This window comes from Buceros rhinoceros, unplaced genomic scaffold, assembly GCF_000710305.1.
Source record: "Buceros rhinoceros silvestris isolate BGI_N320 unplaced genomic scaffold, ASM71030v1 scaffold4728, whole genome shotgun sequence".
Taxonomy (NCBI): Eukaryota; Metazoa; Chordata; class Aves; order Bucerotiformes; family Bucerotidae; genus Buceros; species Buceros rhinoceros.
The window spans coordinates 1926-23181 of NW_010428501.1; the positions used below are offsets into that span (position 1 = coordinate 1926).

At 35.5% G+C, this 21256-nt stretch overlaps 1 protein-coding gene across 1 annotated transcript in view; it reads right to left on the reverse strand.

The window, feature by feature from the left end:
- Positions 1-4640: 4640 nt before the first annotated feature.
- The window catches only part of GBE1 (glucan (1,4-alpha-), branching enzyme 1), a gene marked incomplete at both ends in the record, with an annotated part of 59109 nt that continues 42493 nt past the window's right edge, over positions 4641-21256 (reverse strand). The window contains 4 exon segments of the mRNA XM_010142293.1: positions 4641-4703; positions 7248-7375; positions 19133-19280; positions 20367-20551. Coding sequence (XP_010140595.1) covers positions 4641-4703; positions 7248-7375; positions 19133-19280; positions 20367-20551 — 524 coding nt within the window.

A 21256-nucleotide genomic window follows, 5' to 3' on the forward strand; every position in this document is an offset into this window, starting at 1 on the left:
TGTACTGTCTATAGTGCTCATCACAGCACTCCTCCATTTGTCAAGGGACTTAAGTTGTTTTTCCTATTAGTATACTTGTAGAATCACTTTCCTGATGCTCTTTGTTATCTCTTGGTAGTTTTTCTATATATACAGTACATGGTCTGAGATATATATCTATTTATAGATAAATTAGTATAGTAAAAGTATATAGAGATGTCCTGATCAAAACTATCATGGGAAACTTTGGTATTCATCAGTAAAAGACATAATCAGAGATGTGTAATTTTTGAAGGTTTTCTGTACCGTAGGAGGAAGGTCTCAGAAGTTTACTCTTGTCTTCGCTTTTCCCTTTCATATCCTGTTGATAAATTATATACTTCCAATTACCAGCTGCAGTTCTGTTGATCTCTACTCTTCTGCTCTGCTTCTTTCTGATCATAAATTTTATCCCATTCATGTCTCCTTCACCATTTCATGAGGCTCACTTGATGAACATGGACAGAAGTGAAAACCCAAAGTACAGAATACTAAAGAGAATACATTCATAGCTAACTCATGTCTTAACTATCATTCAATCAAATCATCCTCTGAATATCTCTTCTGTTTCAAGCTTTCTTCTGTGTTAATCTTCAACACCCTTCCCAGCTTCCTCCTCCCCACCAATCTTATCCATGTCAAAAAGAGCCTCAGGAAGTCCAGACTCCCTGCTGAAAGCAAGGTCTGCTATGAGGTCAGATCAGGTTACTCAGAGTTGTAGATGTCTAGATGAACTTGCCCTCTGCTTTCTATTCCCATTGCTTGCTTACTACCTCAGTTCCCCTAAGGTGTAACACAAACTCCACTATTTTAGGAAACCATGAGGACATCTAAAACCACACACAGAAAGACTCACAAGGCATTTTCTGAGGGGGGAGTGAAATCCAGGGAAGATCTGTTCAGGAAAGAGTTTGGATGACTCAGTTGTAAATATAAGTTTTTGACAAAGTTATCATTCAAACATTTAAGTCATCAAACTATCATTGACAGTCTTTTTATTCTCAGTGGAGTATGCCATGAGATTCAAGTGCAATAATTGCAGCTGACTTCACACACGGATGTGCTAACAGAGAGGATGATGGAGGATAGGAATGTTGTCTGTAAGTCAAATAAATACAAAACTGGTTTTTGTTATCACCTCCGACCTTTTTGTACTGCATGTCCATTTAAACCATGAGGCAGTTACACTGAAACTAGGCAAATCCCACACCGATCAAGGCTTCTGGCACTAAAATACTATAGCTACTCCAATATAGAAACAAAAAATCATTCTTTACAATCTACCTGTTTTCCACCAACGTACACGGTGTTCTATCAAGAACACAGTCCATTCTTGTAGGCTCTCTAACAAACATGGAAAATTATAACTGGTACTACTACTACTTGCCAGGAAAATAAGATGATTTTCAGCCATACAAATGCTTACTCCTTACACTTTTTTTTTCCCCCTGTGATATCCAGATAATTTCAAGAAATGAGAGATTAGAAAATCTAAGAAAAATACAGGAAGCAGTTATGAACAGCATCAGCTATAAGCAGAAACCTTACATAGTTTGGGAGAGGACTAAAATATGCAGCAATCTCCAAATAGATCTAAAAAACCACAGCCATGAAGTTCTGCAAATGGCAACTGCTACTTTCAGATCTGTCAGATTAGATTCAGTACCAGGTGCAAGCACAACCAAAATTGGCTGGAACTGCAATGAACTACTCTTCATCCCACTTTCAGGGTTGGAAAACATCAAGCCCTAAAAATCATTTCAAGGTCATTTTGTGACAGATGGGAGAACTCCTAGAACACAGAGATAGATCAGGCACTGCAGAAAAACATTTGATTGTGCATATTGCAGCTGGTGAATGCAGAAGGCAATGTCACAAGTGTCTGTGCCAACATTATCCCAAACTTTTAATTAAAATGAGGACTTTAGACAATCTCATGTCTCTGTATCACTACTAATTGTCAGACACTGATATTATTCTGAGAATATAATTAACCATCAATGTTTAAAATACATGATAGCTTTTCCTTTCTAACTATAATTTGTCACACAAAACCTTAGACGTTTCCTTTTTCATTTTGACAGATATTGAATATGACAAAGAAGGTATGCTTAAAATAATGTGAAGTTCTGCCTTCCAATTTGTTTTTCAATTTACATCCATACAGCATGAATATGCAGAAAATAATTTCTCAAACTTCATTTATGCAAAAGAAGACCATAAACTGCACAGGCTGTGTCTCAAAATTTCTCCTCTATTATCTTCTGCACTCTTTCTTCAGGTTAAGGAAAAGACAACAACCCCCCCCAGCAAAAATAAACAAGTAGACTGACAAATAAGATAGGATGAAAGAAAATGACTAGCAGTAACTCTGGAATCAGGTACACTTGCCTGTAGTTTTAAGAAGTCAAATAAATATGAGCAAATAATCAATAAGATCAATAAATAATCAAAGATCAATAAATACGAGCAAATTAATTAATCAGTCTTAATCGTCAAAGGGTAAAAATAACAAAAGACCTTGCTGGTATTAGTCTACTGATTCTCCTAGTTAAAACAGTTAACTTTCTAACTACAAATATTCTTTCATATAATCTGTGTATCTGCGGATGTCAGGGGAAAAAACAGTTAAAGACCACATCAGTCCTTTAAAATTCAATACATTAATCCTTATCATGAAAGTTATTCAAACAAGTATTTTTAAAGCTAAGGTCACTAAAAGCTTTTAGATCATTTCAGTTTATGTGAGTATTTTAATTTGTCAATAGACTCAAGGAAGCAGGAAATTACACTTTGACATTGAATAGTACACATTAAGGTCAAGGTTAAAAACCCAACCCAGCAATAAGGATATTCTTAAACTATATAATTTCAGTTTCATTTGATGTGAAAAGATTATATCAGCGAATGCCAAAAACAGTGAATTAGGAAAAAAAAAAACAGTATTGGGGACAGGGAAAAGTAAAACTTTGACATCTATTTCTTTTTAACTATTTGTAAAGAACTACAAGAAAAGTGAATCTATACAAGTTGAAATACATTAAACAATTATATTCCTGAATAAACTGCATACCATTTGCCAATGACACAACATAATCTGCAATATTCTATTTAAGATGCTTATTACTCAATTCTATTGGTTCCCCAAGTATCAAAGTATAAACCCCACTATTTTCATATAAATCCTAACTTCTGGTGAGGTACAAAAATATTAAAGTTACCAGGACACACACTGATATCTACTTCCATCTTACAATAAAATTCAGTCAAGTCAGATGCCTTAAAAAAGTCTGAGAAAACATTTTGAATAATGGATGATATTAAAAATGGTTCTTTTTCTTCCTCCCCTCTCCCTACTTCATCCCAAATCTAAGTTTCACATCCAGCTACAACAACCAAGTAAGGTATTAACACATTACTTTGTACATAAAGGGGCACTAGGATCTGGCAGGAGTTGAAATGTGTGTGGAGCACTTAATTTGCATCTTGCAAAGAGATGATAAGACATAAGCAAAACTAAAATTTTACAGAAACACTGAAAAAGCACACAACTTTTAGAAAACATACCTCCAAAAAAACTATTATGAGAATACCATGGTGGAGATGCAAACAGAAATGAAACTATGCTAGAAAGAGTATTTTTACAATGACAAAGTGGTTAACAGCTTGTTATTAGAAAGTTTGATTACATGGAAAGTTATGTACATTTCATATTCTCGTTAACAAGCCAGAACAGAGCAAGCAGTGAAAAGAAAAAATTAAATTATAATAATTTTTTTAATCAATCATATTACAAAGGACATTTTTTGTGCATTCTTCTATGGAGTTTTCAAGGTGTGTCTGATGATTTTGAAATCTAGCATTTCTAAAACCTGAATCACCATCTGTTCCCCAACAAAATTTTTCAGTGAAATACCTAGCAGTGCTTACAAAGCTTCCTCTTCATCCAACGTTCTTTGTTTCAGCAATTTTGTATCCCCCTTCTTCTCATTTTGGAATGTCACTTTGAATATTTCTTTTGTTAGGTGATATTTCTAGAACAAATCATGTCACATCTAATCTTCTATTTTTGTAACACATTTGTGTGCTATTTAAGCTTGACTTGAGCAGCAGAATTCTTGCATGTGATTTCATTTTGTCATAGCCCTCTGGGCTTGTTTTGCAGACAATGTTTACTTACACACCTTAAAGGAGGTGCATCTGTCATTAAAAAAATATTTCTTTGAAGTTTGTGGTGGAGGAGGAACTAAAATGTTTGAAATAAGAAACTTAAGCCTCATGTATTATGTAAAGAGAATAACATATTTGTTAAACAGCAGGAAAAGAACCCTTATGAGTTTATTGAAGTGGTTATCATACTTCTTTGAAAAGAAATTTGAGGGGAAGACTTCTATTTGGATTTTAGAAACTGAGATTAAGACTAAAGCAGCTCCCAAGGGTGACTGTTTACTCAAGAACTGGGATGTAGATTGCTGTTTAAAACATCACCGTTTAGTTCTAAAAAAACAGCTGGAGGTATTTGTTCTTTCTTATGTGGAGTTCTATACTGCTGAATTTAGTGAGATTGTCCAGATTCTTTTTCCCAATTACTTTTACTTGGTGTTGATTTACTAGCATTTTACCTGTATGTGGTGCTTGTGGCATCTTCTGGGTTGTTGGCTGAAGGTGGTCTGTGAGTTAGATTGCTGAAGGACATAAAAAAAAGTTAACGTGACCCACATTATGGGGTTTCTTCCTGATCCAGAAGTGCCATTGCCATGCCAGTTTATGTTGCAAAAGTGCATTTGCTGCTTTGCTTGTCACATGCCTTATCTAAGATCCACATGCTCCTAGAAAATTACATCTTCACATTTTGTTGCATTTTTTTCTGTCTTGCACTCACCGTCTGAGAGTCTAAATGTGAAATACACATTCCGAATTACAGTTACTTGGCTTGTAAAAGTTAAGTTAGTGGTAGATAATTAAGATGCTCTCCAATCACCAAAGCAAAGTATCTGAATTGGCACACATGAAGAGAGAATTCTGCAAGCATTAATTTGCTACATAACGTTCGGGAATGAAATCTTAGAGCCTTAGTTTCTTTGTGTGCAAACGAGCACAGATACTATGAGGGCATTGTCACATACAGATACTACAAAAAAATTTCCCAAGAAAGGCATAATGAAAGCACAAGAACTCTTTCTTGCAATGAAACTGTTTTAAAACAAGCAAACAAGAGAATTGCCAATACCCTGAACACAATGAAATAAGGTGGACGTGAGTGAGAGGGAGAAAGATATTAAAAGTGACAGTAATTCTCAGGAACTTAGATCTCATGAGAGATGTTAAGATGTGACACTAGAAACTGATGTCTCCATTCTGTCATGGAAGAGGTGTGGCCCACACAAATCATTGCAGATATTCCATTTGCAGCCTGTTAAGATATAAATGTAACTTATTTGCAGGTGTGTATGTGTATAAATATACCTATGCACAGAGACACTTACCCCTCCAATCATGTATGTGTTTTAAGACATGAAAATCCAGTCAGCAATGTGTTCTCAGAACTTTTTCAGTGCACTCTGCCTTAATTCATAGCTGTTTTGAAGGCCATGTGTGCATCTGAACATACGGATACATATACATATATGAATAGGCATATAAAGAATGGGAATTATGTGTAAATATGTATACATATACATACATAAAGAACGGGAAAAACTGACACTTTTAAACTGTGGTAAGTGATTATGACTTCAAATGTAAATAAGAAAGGTAGAGTTTTCATTAGTCACCATCTTAGCTAACAGAAATCATACGCAAGGATACGCCTCCCACTTCACCTGAAGTGATTTGTGGGTAAGTCTTTATATCCATTATTTGTATCAGTTTAGGACTGGAAATTCTTGAAATTTTCAATGTGAACAGAGAAGCTCTGTTTCACTTTGCAAAGTTTTCCTGTAAACTGAGGAGAAAGCCAGTTGGCAAATGCATGATTTGCTCTAATTCCTGTTGGTGAAGTTAAGCAAATGATTTTAGGAAAGCAACGCAAGATTCAGTTTCTACAGAGCTTTAAATCACAAAGCAAGCATGGAGTTTTCTTAGACAGGAAAATAAAGCAAATAATGATATTACAGATGACAACTCAAAAGCGCATTAGAAGGTCTTCATGCATGTTGGCAAGGAACGTTGTGTGCCAGGCACTGCAAGACTGCATGCAAATTTAAATGTAATGTCAAAAGAGAAAAATCAGTAGTTACAGTGATAATCAAATCATTACATTGCCATCTCTACTGTATTCATACAAAGGCTAATTTCAGATAATAGAATCATCTGCACTGCCAAAGTCACCCTGCACTGCCAAGGTCCCTAAACTACGTCCCTCAGCACCACATTGACATGTCCTTTGAACACTTCCAGGGATAGAGGCTCCACCACTGCCCTGGGCAGCTTGTTCCAATTCTTGATAACCCTCTCTGTAAAGAAGTTATTCCTGGTATCTGACCTAGATCTCCCCTGGCACAACTTGAGGCCATTTCCTCTCATCCTGTCACTTTTTACTTGGGAGAAGAGACCAACCCCCATCTCTCTACAACCTTCTTTCAGGTAGCTGTAGAAAGCGGTAAGGTCTTCCCTCAGCATCATTTTCTCCAGACTTAGAAACTCCAGTTCCCTCAGCTGCTCCTCAGAAGATTTGCTCTCCAGACTCTTCACAAGCTTGTTGACCTTCTCTGAACATGCTCAAGCATCTCAATGTCCTTCTTGAAGTGAAGGGCCCAAAACTGGACATGGTATTTAAGATGTGGCCTCATCAGTGCTGCGTACAGGAGGACAATCACTTTCCTGTTCATGCTGGCTACACTTTTTCTGATATAAGCCAGGATGCTGTTGGCCTTCTTGGCCACCTGGACACACTGCTGGCTCATATTTAGCTGGCTGTCAACCTGCACCCCCAGGTCCTTTTCCACTGTGCAGCTTTCCAGCCACTCTTCCCCAAGCCTGTAACGTTGCAGGAGGTTGTTGTGGCCCAAGTGGAGGACCTGGCACTTGGTCTTGTTGAACCTCATACTATTGGCCTTGGCCCATTGATCCAACCCGTCCAGATCCCTCTGTAGAGCCTCCCGACCTCCAAGCTAATTGATACACTCACCCAACATCCCCCCCAAACACTCCTAGAATAGAATCCATATTTGTCCAAAGTATTTTAAAAGTTAGAAGAAGAAAGCAGAATGAAAAAAAATCTTACTTACCATAAGTGAATTAGGTCGATAATTGTGAGGGTATTCTGCAGAGAAGTACTCTGTACTGTGGTCCAACCTTTGATGTCCTCCATATTCTGCAGCATCAGAATCCAGAAGGATTTTATACTTAAAAATCACTATTAAGGAAGTGTGCCAAATTACTGTTAAATGGGAAATAAATCAAAGCAAAAAAACCTAGCAAAGCTGCAACACAGTTCATACTAATATACTCAATATAAAGCAAAAATAATAATAAATCTAAGAAAAGGTAAGAGAGGAAAAATATATGGAACATATGGAACCTGTATGACAGTTTGTCTTGAATATTTCATCTTAGCAGAAAGGAAGTACCTTCCAGTCTCTTCTGGGAACTTCCATTAGTGGTAAGTTCATAGTACTACATCATCATCATCATCGAACTACAGTAGATAAAGCACAGCACTTTATGCATCTGTTAAAATGGGTGAGTTATTTAACAAAGTGTAACAACGAGTTGCGATATCTGTACAGATAATTACAAGGATTTAAATAGATTCAGCAAAAAAAAAAGATAAAATAACATTGAAAGAAGAAAATCAGAAAATGTAAGGAAATAAATGGGGAATTAAAGAGCTAACATGTATTTGAAAGTCAATTTCTTTGTACTTGGGAGAACAACAAATAGCATGTTCTAATTTTATGATTTTTTCAGTACCTTTGAATTTCATGGTTGGACATAATTAAGATATCCTTTTCCCTCTTGTTACAATGGAAAGCCTTAATCTCCACTCCCCACCACCCAAAATATACAGAGAGGGAAATAGCAGTGGTGTATAATCCACAGTCTACATCCTTAATTTTAAGACATGGAAGAATCTTCTTTTACTAGAGCTTGTATTTAACAGGATTAGGGAAGAGTGAGGCATCACTCTTTCAAGCCAGTGGTTCTTAAATTGCTCTTGGGCTTCCATGTTTGCTCAACTTTTTGAAAACAAGCCTGCTCAAAAATCTAAGGATTTTTATATTAACTGAATTGTTTTTATTTAAGTCTTCATATACCACTCTCTATCAGGTAAGGTTAAAAAAATTCCCAACCACCAGTCTTACTGATTTAAATCTCTATCAGCAAGAAAGACTGAAGAATAACTTAACACCAAAAGTAACCTACACTAAAAGTAATTGAAATTTACTATATTTCAAGTTTAGAAGATTGCATGGGTTTGCTTACAGAAGGCAGGGAAGAAGAAAAATAGATGAAGAAAAAAAGCAAAGCTGCAAGTAGCTACCAAGCCACTAATGTTCAGTAATCCCTCCCCCATAAGTATTTGCAGAAAAATGAGAGAAAGGCCCGTAAGTGCCAAGTTAGTTGATTTCTAGAGGGCAGATGCCCAAAGGAAGAAGCAACAGATTACCACATTCTGTCAAAATCCTTGTGTATGTTACCTCTTTTTGAAGGTGAAGAAAAAAAAGGGGAGTTAGGAAAGTTATACTTTCCTGGCTTCAGTCCTCAATGCCTTATATGTGCACTACATACACACCTCTTCTCTCCTTTATTTTACAAACACATTCAAAATTATCATTCATGTGTTGTCATGTATGACATACGGAAATACAAACTACAACTTATAGTTACTCTCTCCCTTTCAAACCCACCATCAGCAATGGCTGCTGCTATTCCACTGTATATTTTATTAACATGGCAGGGGAATGTCTCCCTCAAGCATTTCACTATTTGCTTCTGTGATCTACAATATACATTAAATTTAATAATTTATCAATGTTGCTGAAAGTGCTGACATATCTAACGAGTCCTTTAAAACTATTTACAGCAAATGCAATTGTTATGGCTATGCTAATTTTAAAACAATTTATCCCCATTTCCTTAACCCAGGCTACAAAAGTATGTCTAGCAGTGCTCTCTAGCAACACAAAGTTAGTATCATTGCCCCTCTGCATCTCGCAATATTTGGTGTTAATATTGTTAACAAGATCCTGAAAATAACAGGGTCAAAAAGAATTTTTAATCTTCACAGATAAGGTATTTCTCAGGGAAAAATAACTAGTTTGGTAAACATACCCATCTGCCTTCCAACTTAAACCTTACAGAAATGCTGCTTTTCACATTTCAGAATTTTACGAGCATCTAGGTTTTTGAAGACTACATTCATGAAAACATTAAACAACAGATGTGCATTTTAATAAAGCACCTAATAGAAGTATTTTCTTTTGCAGTGGGGTGTCTTTTGCTTCAGTGACAGAGTGCTGGAAATACTAACCTGTACTGTGACTGGAAAAAAGCCCAGTGTCTGTTCAGTTTGATGTTTCAACTAAATTTGCTACCCACGACAGTGGAGGAGAGTGGCAAAAGCAATGAACTCTTTATAGATAAGAGCTGAAAATGGAAAGGCTGTCATTATCTACCGCATTAATTACTGAATTACTATGCTTTTATGCTATTTTTAAATATGTATTTTAACACTTTTTTCTATTTAATCTTATGTGTGTTTAATGACACATAAACCACCACTAAGTAAATGAAAGTCATAAAATAGGATAATTTGTAATTTGTTCCTTAACCCTTACTATTGGTAAAAGAATCCAAGCGCTATTTGTGGGGTTAACGGTCCAGCATAATTAAAAGCTTTGTAGAAGAGCAGATAAGAATTTCTACTGATTAATTCTAAAATGATGTAAGGCTTACTGAGTGTTTACACCTGTACGGTCTGATGGGTTTGACTGACATAAAAATCTATTGCAAATCAAATACATCCAAATAATAATAAGTACATTGGGTCCTCTGTACAATATATGACACTCCTATTACAGAGATGATGTATGTGACAGGTTACCATCAAGTTAGAAAGTCTGGACAAAACTGAGCAAGACCGGAGATTTGGGAAAGGTAATCAAACATACAAAAGTACTGTAGGTGATCCTGATGGTTTCATTTTCATCCTTGCATAGTCTGTTTTAAAATCAGGATTATGAACTGCTGTAGTTTTGATTTTACTGTTCAATGAAATGTTTAAATATCCATACATCTGGTTCTCTGGCACTTTCCAGGAATACAACTACAGCATAGGTTTGTACATAAATACTTATTTTCTTCTTAACTCACATGTAAATCAGCTCTCACATGCTTGCTGCATTTCTCAATATAAAAAAAAAAAACCTAATAAAGGTTTCATTTTTATTCTTTGTTACCATTTCTTGGCTAAAAGCAAAAGGATATGGATCTGACAATACAGATGGGACAAAGATAAAAGTACAGACCAAAAAAGGGATCAAAAATTGTACTGAAACACTTAGTTTCTGTCTGTATATAGAAACTTTCAGAAAGTGAATTTAAGCCAGAAAGAAAGAAGTTTATGGACAACAGAAGACATGGGAACGCTTTTGAAAAGTTTTTGATCCTTTAAGCAGTCTTGGGATCAGCTGGCTGTCCTGAACCAGTTATAGTGGCAGTGACATTAACACTGGCATGATCCCATCCTAATGCAGCTAGAAATTACAACCGTATGACAAAATTAAATTTACTCATTCTCATTACATCTACATGGATTCATCGGCAAAAATAATAGCTAAAGGTAAACCTGGATGCTTTGTTTAGGATGCACAGAGAAACCTTTGGGTATTGTTTGTATAAACCAAACAACTTTCCCATAAAGCCTTTTTCAGTGTTTCCTAAGGGAAATTCTTTCCTAAGTAGAATTAGTAGAAGCAGCTACAGTATATATGCTGTCATAGTTGCACACAGCATACAGAAGACTATCTCTTCTTAGGCAGCCTATATAGAATCTCATTAGATAGTTTAATATATTTATGTATCATTCAAAATATATTAGTAAAAGCCGCACAAAAAAAAGAGCAAGAGATATTTAACATTTGTCACACCATATAAAAATGCATAAGAAAAAAATCCCTTTATACACTAGCCCAAAATCCATTACTGCCTATTTCTGAAGAAAAAGAGGCTCTAGAATTCTTGTAACAACAGTCAGTCTGCATCTTCCACGTGAGATCTTGAAAATATCCAAAGATGGAGCCTGCACTACCTCTCTGGGTAACGTGTTCCAACATTTGCTTAACATCAGCACTGTGGGCAAGTTTCTTTTAGGAAGGGCAAGATCTCCGCTATTAGACCTACAGCTAGAAAAGTAGTGCTAAGATTTCAATAATCCTCATCCCGATCGGATACTCCAATTCAGATTTTAGATTGGATTTATTGGCACCACGATCTACATTTTCCCAACAGCAAAAGATACCTGGTAGAGAATCCTATTCAGCGCCTGTTTTTCAAAAGTATGTAGAAAAGCTATTGGAACTAGTGCCCAGATGGAGAAGTGACCAGGACGACAATGCAGATGACATATGACTTTCACATACAAAGGCACTAGATGGTTTGAGAAGTCAATGGCAACAGTAATGAGCCAGGTCCAAAGCAATATACTCACCGTACAGAAAGCAAGAATAGATAAGCTGTCCCAGCAGCTATTTTCACTACCTGTAAAATAAGAGATCCTGGAAACAAGTAAAGACAAGAAACAAAATGAGAAGAAGGAAAGCCAGGCATACCTACACGGTTGTAGAACCGACAACTGTTACTCTCAAGATGGATCATAAGAAAAGGAAAGGATACCAAAGATCAGCAGTTTCTTGAAGAAATCAATTTTGTAAAGAACAAGTTATGGGCACAATCATAATTTATGAATTACTATTACGTACACGGAACAAGAAATATAGTCACAGATCAATATGGCTAATTAATGAAGTTTTCATTCACCTCATATACTAGAAAAGTCTGAAGAAAGTGGAAACTAGATTTGCAAGCTAGGCATAAAAGAATACAAAGACAATAATACAGAAGCTAAACGGACAAAATACATGATATTAAGATACATTAAAGAAAACAAAAAAAATTAATCACTAAATGCACTGTAAACACAGGAAAGTACAGCCGCAAGAGTAACTGCAAAAAGTCTGAAGTACTTAGGCTGTTTTGTTTTTAATAATTCTTGAATTTCACTGAAAAAACTAGCATAATTAATTTCAAGAGGAAGGGTACCACCGTTCTTCCTCTCCAGATACTCCTAAATTTTGGAGAAGAGTAAAGAGTCAACCTGCAATTGAGAAAAAGCATATTACAGTATTTGGATGAATTTTCTAATTAAATTAGTATCTTGGCCTGATGTACTTCAGCTCAGGATATTTAGAAGACAGCTGAAGACTTTTAGCACTCAACTCCTAGCACAGTGCTGAGGAGGGGAGTATTGTAGCTTTTTCCTTCAATAAAATAAGGATTGGATTTTGTTTAAACCAAAAGTAAATTTAAAAATATGTAAATCCATATTGGTTGGTAATCATGAACGTAAAATGCCGATTTGCTTTTTGTGTCAAGATAACAAGCCCTGTTAAAAAAAAAATGGGAGGGGGGTATATACATATTGCTTAATTTTAATGACACTTCCAACGCTGCAGACAAATTGTTTAACAAAAATCAGTGTGGAATCCTATGGAAAGGAAAGAAGTTATTTCTCAAATCTTTAAGACCTTTCCTGTTCCTTACCCCTCCTTTCAGCCACATCCCTTTTCAACAGAGGAGAGAAAGTTTCTGTCATAAATCTTTACTTCAGACAGGCCTTGGAATCAACCATTGCTCCACAGAAACATCTACTCAGTATTAAAAGAAAAAAATATGGAAGGTTATGAATGGTTTCCCTGTCAACATTCAAAATTTTATCTGCCACGGGAGAACTAGAGACAGCTGACCTAGATGTTGGTTATCTCAAAACTGAACCAAATTAGGCAGAAATAATTTGTTAGCTCAAGATGTCTTTTCTTGGGAAAAGACTTCTGAAAGAGCATAATTTGTGAAGGTAAATTTGAGCATAAGCATAGAAAATGTTTTCTTTTTTCCTTCACATAATGAAACACAAATTGGCCAATAGCATATGCTGCTCCACAGACTTGTAGTGCTGGAAACCTGCGTCTTTTCCCATGTGGACTAAAGATGCATATGCACATTAGGATGCTCTATTTCTTATTCACACCTATTAACATTAATGTATCAACTCCTTTAATAGAATTGGGCATTTGGCTGATCCTAGGTTAAGTCCTTTGTCTCTGTGTCCTGGATATCCACTGAATTCTAACAGGCAGGGACAGTTATATAACCTCACTTCAAAGCGGCTTGCAAAGCAGTGCCTTTGCTTTCAGCAATCGTATGCCAGTGACTCATTCAAGTGAACTTATTTGCTCATTAAAAACTTTAGGTGCAGGTTGCAAATGTCAGAGAGCCTGAATTAATGTTTTGATTGTTTGGGGGTTTTTTCTTTACGTATAGTTTTGCAGCATTCTGATGGTAATATTTGTGATACCTCACATCTCACCAATCGACAACTCTGACTTCAAATGTCTTTATGCACCCTATATTCACAGCAACAATAAATGTACGACTCTGGTATTAATTCATTCTAGCATTACGATGTTATGTCATGCTATGTAAAAATTGCAGCATTTGTAAAAAAGTAACAATTTTTTCCCATCGCACTTTTTCCTTCCTGCACTTTAACAGTAGACGACAACAGGAAATGTCAAGATACAGAGATGAGCTAGTCACAGTACGTATTGCTCAACAACTTAACAACTTTTATGGACTTCCATGATCATATATAAAATTAAGATCTCAGTCCTTGAATCCCTCAAACTCAGGCAAGAACAAGATGTAGAATGAGACCATTCAGGAAAATAAAGAAAAACAAAGGAAAATAATTCAAATGAGAAGAGAAGACTGTGGTATAAAAATGAAGGAAAGAACAACTCCAAGCCGGCTGTGAGTCTTTATATAGCTATCGACTGGCTGACTGTTCAGAAAGACTTTCCAAATCAGGTGGGACCAAGAGGACTGTAACGTCTACTGACTGCCGCTTCTCTTAGGAAAGTACAATAATGTTTGCTATGCCAACAGCCTACAAAGAAAGAACAGCTGAAAGAAGAATGACATTTTCAACGAGATCAGAACAGAGGACTGCCTACAAAAATGTTGGCCAGAGAGGCAGGAAGTTCTGTGTCTCTTAACATACCTGGCAACATAACTGAGAAGCTATGTATGACGACAGCTTAGTGATATATATTACTACAATATATTCATATGCCAAAGCCATCAACTTAAAGGCAAATGTAATGACAAGTGTTACAGGCATTAATTTGACTAGTTCAATTCACTGAACTTAAAACTAGGTAGTGATTTCCCAATACCACAATATTACCACAATTCCCAACACAATTCAGATAAACTTTTTATTAAAAATAATTTAACCAATATATTATAGCAATTTGCTCTTCAGGCTTATTCAGTAACTGCCTGAGGGCGCCAAATGAAAAATTTACTGACTTCTTAAAAAGATCCAGAGTAAAACAAAATCTCATTTTTAAGTACTTCTCCTTCACATTTAAGTTTCAAAGGGATTGTAACAAAGTTCTTTTAAATTGAAGGAGTTCTGAAAATTTATATTACATGTGACCATATTTCCTAGTTATAGGACACATGTTTTTTACATCTCAGCTTAAAAGGTTCTATTACAAAACTTTACATGAAATTCATGGCTCTAATTGCAGAACAAGAGTTAGAAAGCTAGTCAACAGTAAAACACCTCAAACTACTTAAAGAAAACAGATACTTGGATAACTCAGCCTGCTGAATGTTGGCACAGAAGAAGAAAGCATGCTGAAAGCAAGAATAGGAGGGTGACTGTGGTTGCTAACTTTGGGATATGTTCCATTTAGAAACTGACGCTATAAAAAAGTTCTTCATTGTTTCTATACTATAAATATTTGATTACTCTAGAAGAATGAGCTGTAATAAGAAAACTGATTTTTTATTGGTTTGTTTGCGTGATGCAAAATACTGCTCAAGTCAGCTATTCTTGTTTAATAGCTTAGAAATCTCAGCCAAGAAAGACTTTGTTTCTTTTAGACATGTTAATGCACATAATTTGCATCTCTTCTGGGTAGGTGGAGTATGAAGTGGTCTTTCTATTGACCTGTGTGGTTGATAAAATACTTGATACCCTTAAATTAAATTCTAAAAATAGAGCTAAATCCTTCTTGCAGTACCAAAACAAGCCTCAGACTTCATGCTCTGGAAATCATGCTATCCTTTTCTTTTGCATTATCTCACATTTACCAGTCTTAGAAAGATCACAGATCGGGTACATTATCACCTGTTTACTGCTAACAGCTTATGTAGTTACCAACACTGCAGAAAATGGGTAAATCCAAACCTGAACAGCTCCATCATCCACACGCTAATTTTTGCCTTTTGAACTTGCAACCAGAGGAGATATGAATAGAATACAGAATTTTTATCATGTGCTGCTACAAACAGAATCACAAATACGGACTCCTCACCTGTGAGAAGTGAGGCAATTTTAGTCACTCTCTTTCACCGCATGCTGCAGTGCCTCAAATCTACTGTCACTTAAGACCACACATACAGGTCATTATGACTACTCAGCTAAGCAGAGGATGCTTAAGGAAGTTCTGTGACATGATTCTGCTTTTCAGCTGAGTTTCAGATAAGTGTTTCTGTGACCATCTTCTCAGTTCTCATGCCAAAGTATTAGTAATGTCTTGTTTATTAAAGATGAAGTTTCCTGAAAATAAACAGTTACGATGTTGAGTATGTAAGTGCATTGCATACCAGCTATTACTAAGATTTCAGCAGTTTCTAATACACGTGATACTATGGGCCACAACTCCTGGGTTTTCCTCGGATTAGAAGTTTCTGTTTTCATTATCAATGAAAAGATATTGAGAATGCAATTGATGGATCCAATACTACTTAGCTTTCTCCTGGAGAGTACTGAAATGAAAAAATATAGGAATGTTCAAGATGTTTATGGCCAACTTTTTGTCCAAGGTCCTTGCTAGCAACAGGCACTAAACAGAATTGAGATTTTTATGGTGTAGACATCAGGGTATGTTGTCTTATTTGATTCACTTTCTTTAGAAAAGAAGTTCCAATGCTTAATCCCATGTGATGACATTGGATAAGCACGCAGTGACCTTTTAAATACAGATAACAAATAAGCTTCCCGGAAAAAAAAAAAAATCTTAATGAAATAAATGAGAATTTTATTTCAAAGGCCAAAGAGAAAAGCAAAAAAATAAAGATGCTTATGAGCCAAATCAAAAGATCTTGACCTAAGTTAAAATTGCTTTTTCCTTTTCACTCCTTTGTCATTTTCTCCTCTTTATCCACAACAGTTTAAGAAGAAATAATACAGTTTTTTATTTCAACAACCAATAGAAACTATTGCAACTTCTTAAATTTTGTTTCTGGAAAGTCTGATGAAGATACGTTCAGTCTGCTTTTATAAGCTAAAACTACAAATTTGAGACAGCTACATTATTTGTTCAAACATGCCCAATTGTAGCAGAAGTGTCTTAATGGAGTTTTTTTTTCCAACTGAGAAGAAGTTTTTTGTTCTCCTGACATGGGAAACATTGCTGTGTTCACCTTGAGGGACAACCATGCAAAATACTACAGTTTTTGAAACCTGAAGATTGTTCCAGGTCAGGTCTGTGAACCTTGCAATATGCCTGCCTAAGTACGTATATTATTCAAAATTATTTGCATCTTCAGAATCCAAGATACTGGAGGGAAGAGATGGTTCCTACCATTAGTCTTAAAAATCCAAAGCTAAATCAAGCTGAGAGCCAGTTGGCAATGGTTCCCTTCCAGAGAATTTTCAGGAATTTTCCCTTGTTCATGCATTGAACTGTCACGGAATAATATTGAAAATGTGATTTATTGAAAATTCTAATTTGTGATTCCCAAGTAAGAACACTATATTGAGAGAACTACTTCCTCTCAGACTTGCAAACAGCACAATACTGTAAAAGGGAACAGATGCTTCCTTGATCAAATGAACAAGGCTCTCAAGCAGAGATGAAGGTGCACTAAGTTTCACAGAGAAAATAAGCAGCATTTAGCCCTCTGCTCCCACCAAAGGCAGTGGTGTTCGTCACATACTGAAGACAGAGAACTGCAAAATCCACTGTTTGCCTGGGGCAGGAGAGGTTAGTCATTGCACCTTAACGAAAGCAAGTATACTGTTAGTAACTGGCAGTTCCATTAGTAATAAAAACTTTATGTTAGTGAACGTAAAGATAATATGGACCTTTATGCTTTAACAAAGGCCTTTTAAATTTAAACTATCTATAATATATAATGTAAATAAAATTATACCACATACACTTAAAAGACAAGGATGTGTACTGACACCAACATAATGAAAAAGCCAATAGAAACCGCAAATATGAAAACTCATCGCTATGCCTTGTTTATATGATACCTGCTTTGAACACATCTGAGCTGTTGTAAAGTTTCAGCATGATTTTTGGTGAACCAAAACAAACAGTAGTAGATGATCAAGGATTTTTTACATCCTTTATAAGTGAATAACATTTTCCAATGAATTTAAGCTTATATTAAAAAAGTAAAAAAGAAAAAAATCAATTCTCAATGACTGCTTCTAGCCAAAATACACTAGAAAGTTGTTTCAATGCCTACAGTGAACTACCAACAGATTAACTTACTGAAATCCAAGTGGTCCTTGATTTGCAAAGTAAAACCAGTGAAAAGCAGAATTCGCAATTTGCTTCAGAAGAGCTACCACTGAGCAGCCTCAGCTGACACAGGAGCAACACGTTCAAGACTCTATACAAACAGTAAATGCCTAATTTATAAGGAGAAATGAGATTCTGCTCGTGTAAAATAGGTACATGAAATGTTTCTGAAAAGACTGAAAAATTAGGAGCACTGATAACATGGATTGAATTTAATCATATCTGTGTAAGTATCAGAGTGAAAAAATCATGCTAATTCTATTACATATTGTTGTTCGTAACACCGAACTTACATCATTTCCATCTGCAGAACTCAAAAGAAATTTCATACAAGTCAGATGAATTTCAGCAGCATTAACTTAAACAGGTGAATACCTGAAGCCTTCAACAGTCAAGTATCGGTATACCTCACACACCTGTTTTTTACTGTTCCAACTTACCACCCCATTCTACCTTTGCCATGAGTTCCAGCAGCAGCACATAGGCAGCAGAAGAAAGCACTGAAGAAGGTAGATTTGACATGACATTTCTAAACAATAATCTTTGAAGTTCCTGACACCACGTAGGTGAATTCAGCAGTGCTCAGGAATTAGGGTAACACACTGAACTAAAGTAACTGAAATATAGCAGTAGTTTCCTGAAATTGATGATAAATAAGAAGAAAGTAGGCCAAAACTGGAACTACAGTGCTTTAAACCGACACAGAAAGATTCACTAGGCTGTGTTTCTCAAAGGACTTGAAACAAATTGTATTTGGTCAAATTAAATTCCTCTGGCAAGTTAGTGTTAATATTTTGAATCTCCCTCAATGCTAAAAATTTTGGCACAAATACAAAACCAGCTGATGACTCAAGGGTCATCATTTACTGCTCAGCTGTGTTAAGAGCACATTCTCAGTCCACCCAGTTACAAAACAGAAATCATGCACCTCCTGATGAAGGTTTAAGGTAATGCATTTTCCTATGTGACTGCACACACAATTTCATCTTACTGTATTTTAGGAAGCAGGAGTTACCTGCTTTCTGATGTCTCAGTGTAACTCCAAAAAATAGGGCATCACAAGGAAGTTTTAACGTGTTGTCTTCAACTCGTGATTTTTACATTTGATTTTTACAAAATGATCTCCTATGAAGAAGGCAAATTTGTATCTTTTTTTAAGAATTAAAGCAAGATTTTACTGATGACAAATAAGTGGTTACTTACCTGTTAAAGATAATTTGCACTTGGATTAGAAAACAGAAGTAGAACTTTTGAATTGTAAAGCTTTTCTTTACAAGCAAAACAGTAAAGAAAAGGATATTTTCCTGGAGTTTCAACACCCACTCTGTAGTCCACGTAACTTTGATATGGATGGAAGTTGAAAATAAAAATGAGACCTGCTCTCTCAAATGCTATGACCTTATTGGATTCATGCTTTTCACTCACATAGGCCTAAGAAAGAAAAAACAAAATCTGATCTATAAAAAATACCATTTCTTCCTGAACTAACAAACAAACAAAACCCAAACCCACTATTTCTATACCTCATTTCAATTAAAACAGTCAAAGATTCAAAGAACATAGGTAAGCGCATTAATATGCAAACTGAAATTGGTTATCTATGTCATATAAAATTTTTGACTACTAAACTGTAGCTTACTTTTTGTAAGGCAATATAAAATTGAAGAGGTAGAAGCATGTTAGGTATAGAGCAGTTGAAAAATTCTTGCTCAAGGATTGGTAACATGGTCTTGTCTTTAGCAAAAAAAATGGATAACTTTTATCAAACCCCATCTTCAATCTACTTGTTACGGGGATCTGTATCCCATCTACTGTTAAGTAATTTAGAAAATGAAGCACTGGATATGTTTTTTTTGTTTGTCTTTTAAAATGTGTGTGAGAAATAGCTTTAATAAGCCACACTAAATTGCTGTACATACCACCTTTGTTCTATTTACTAAAGCCATTTATATCTAAATTGACATCAGTTTTAAAAAAATATATTAAGTGAATTACGACTAGTATGAAATAATGAAAGACTGAAATAATAATAGAGTTGCTTTGATAAAAAGCTGTGCAATATTTGGGTAAAAAAGGCAAATACAAAAGCAACCTGGTTGAAGACCAGAAGACTTAACACTACATTCTATTGAAAGTGTTTTCTCAGTAACAGAGTAATTATTTATATAAAAGTAAATTGTTCTGACAACATACACTTTCCCAAAGCAATTCTTGGATTGGATTACAGACAATTTATAGCCTGGCTTTACCCAATCTGCTATTTTTATTTAGTAAGTGAAAAAAAAAAAAATAGGAAAAGAGCTTGCTATGAAGCTACAAGGAAACTTTCAGATTTCTATTATCTACAGAAGATACTTCAGTGACATATTTTGACAACTTGAAATATGTGGTGGGGCATTATGCAGTGCATAATAAAGTGCAGCTTAAAATTTCTGTATGCAAATTTTGTATTGTTGTTATTCTGAACACGTACTCAACTGGTGACTAAAAACTTATGATTTAGAATACACAGCTTACCGGGGGAGATGCCAGCCAGCCGAATCTTTCCTCCAAGTTATTCATATCTCTATCGAATGCATTTAGAAATCTATAGCGAAGCAGATGATCCTCAGTAAGGTTAAACTGTCTTCTGGCATAGTGGTAGCTCTCATTATTCCCTTTTCTGGGGAAGTCAAGCCATTCTGGATGTCCAAATTCGTTACCTGTGTTTTAAAATATTAAAGGTCTGTGAAATACATTAAAAATACACTAAAAGTGCAGGAGTAAAATAGGTAATTTCCTTTCTACAAGTTTTAAATTCCAAAGAACCATTCTCCATATAAAAAATTGGTCTTTTTTTTTTTAATTAAAACATCTCTCAGAACTTTCACACTTGTTAATAAGTTGATTTGGCCAATAAAACTCCCAGAGCAAAACAGCCACAGACTCCAGGGGAAGTATAAAGCGGTTAATGAATTATAACTTCTATGCTATCATGCCAGGCTTAAAACTTTTTCATTCCCATCCCTTAACAAGAGCAACAGAAATTCAGTAAACCAGGATATAAATTTTAGAGTTACCATGAAACCTAAAACCATCACTTTAACACTAGAAATCCATTGTTTTAGAGCATTTAACAAAAATCAGCGCTACCATCCACATAACCACAGAGACAGAAATCTCCCATTTTATCAGTTAAACTTCAAACAATCAAATGATCAGTTGGATGCACTCCGACTCCTTTTTTTGGACTCTTTATCCTGGCTATAAATACTGTCATCATAGTTTCTGTTAGTAGAAAAATAATTTTTAAAAAGGATGACTTGAATCTCAGTTTGTCACTTCCTACAAAATTTCAAAAACACATCCTGGTTCAAGTAGCACGCTAGATTATAGAATAAGGCACAGTGCTTAATAATGATACACTC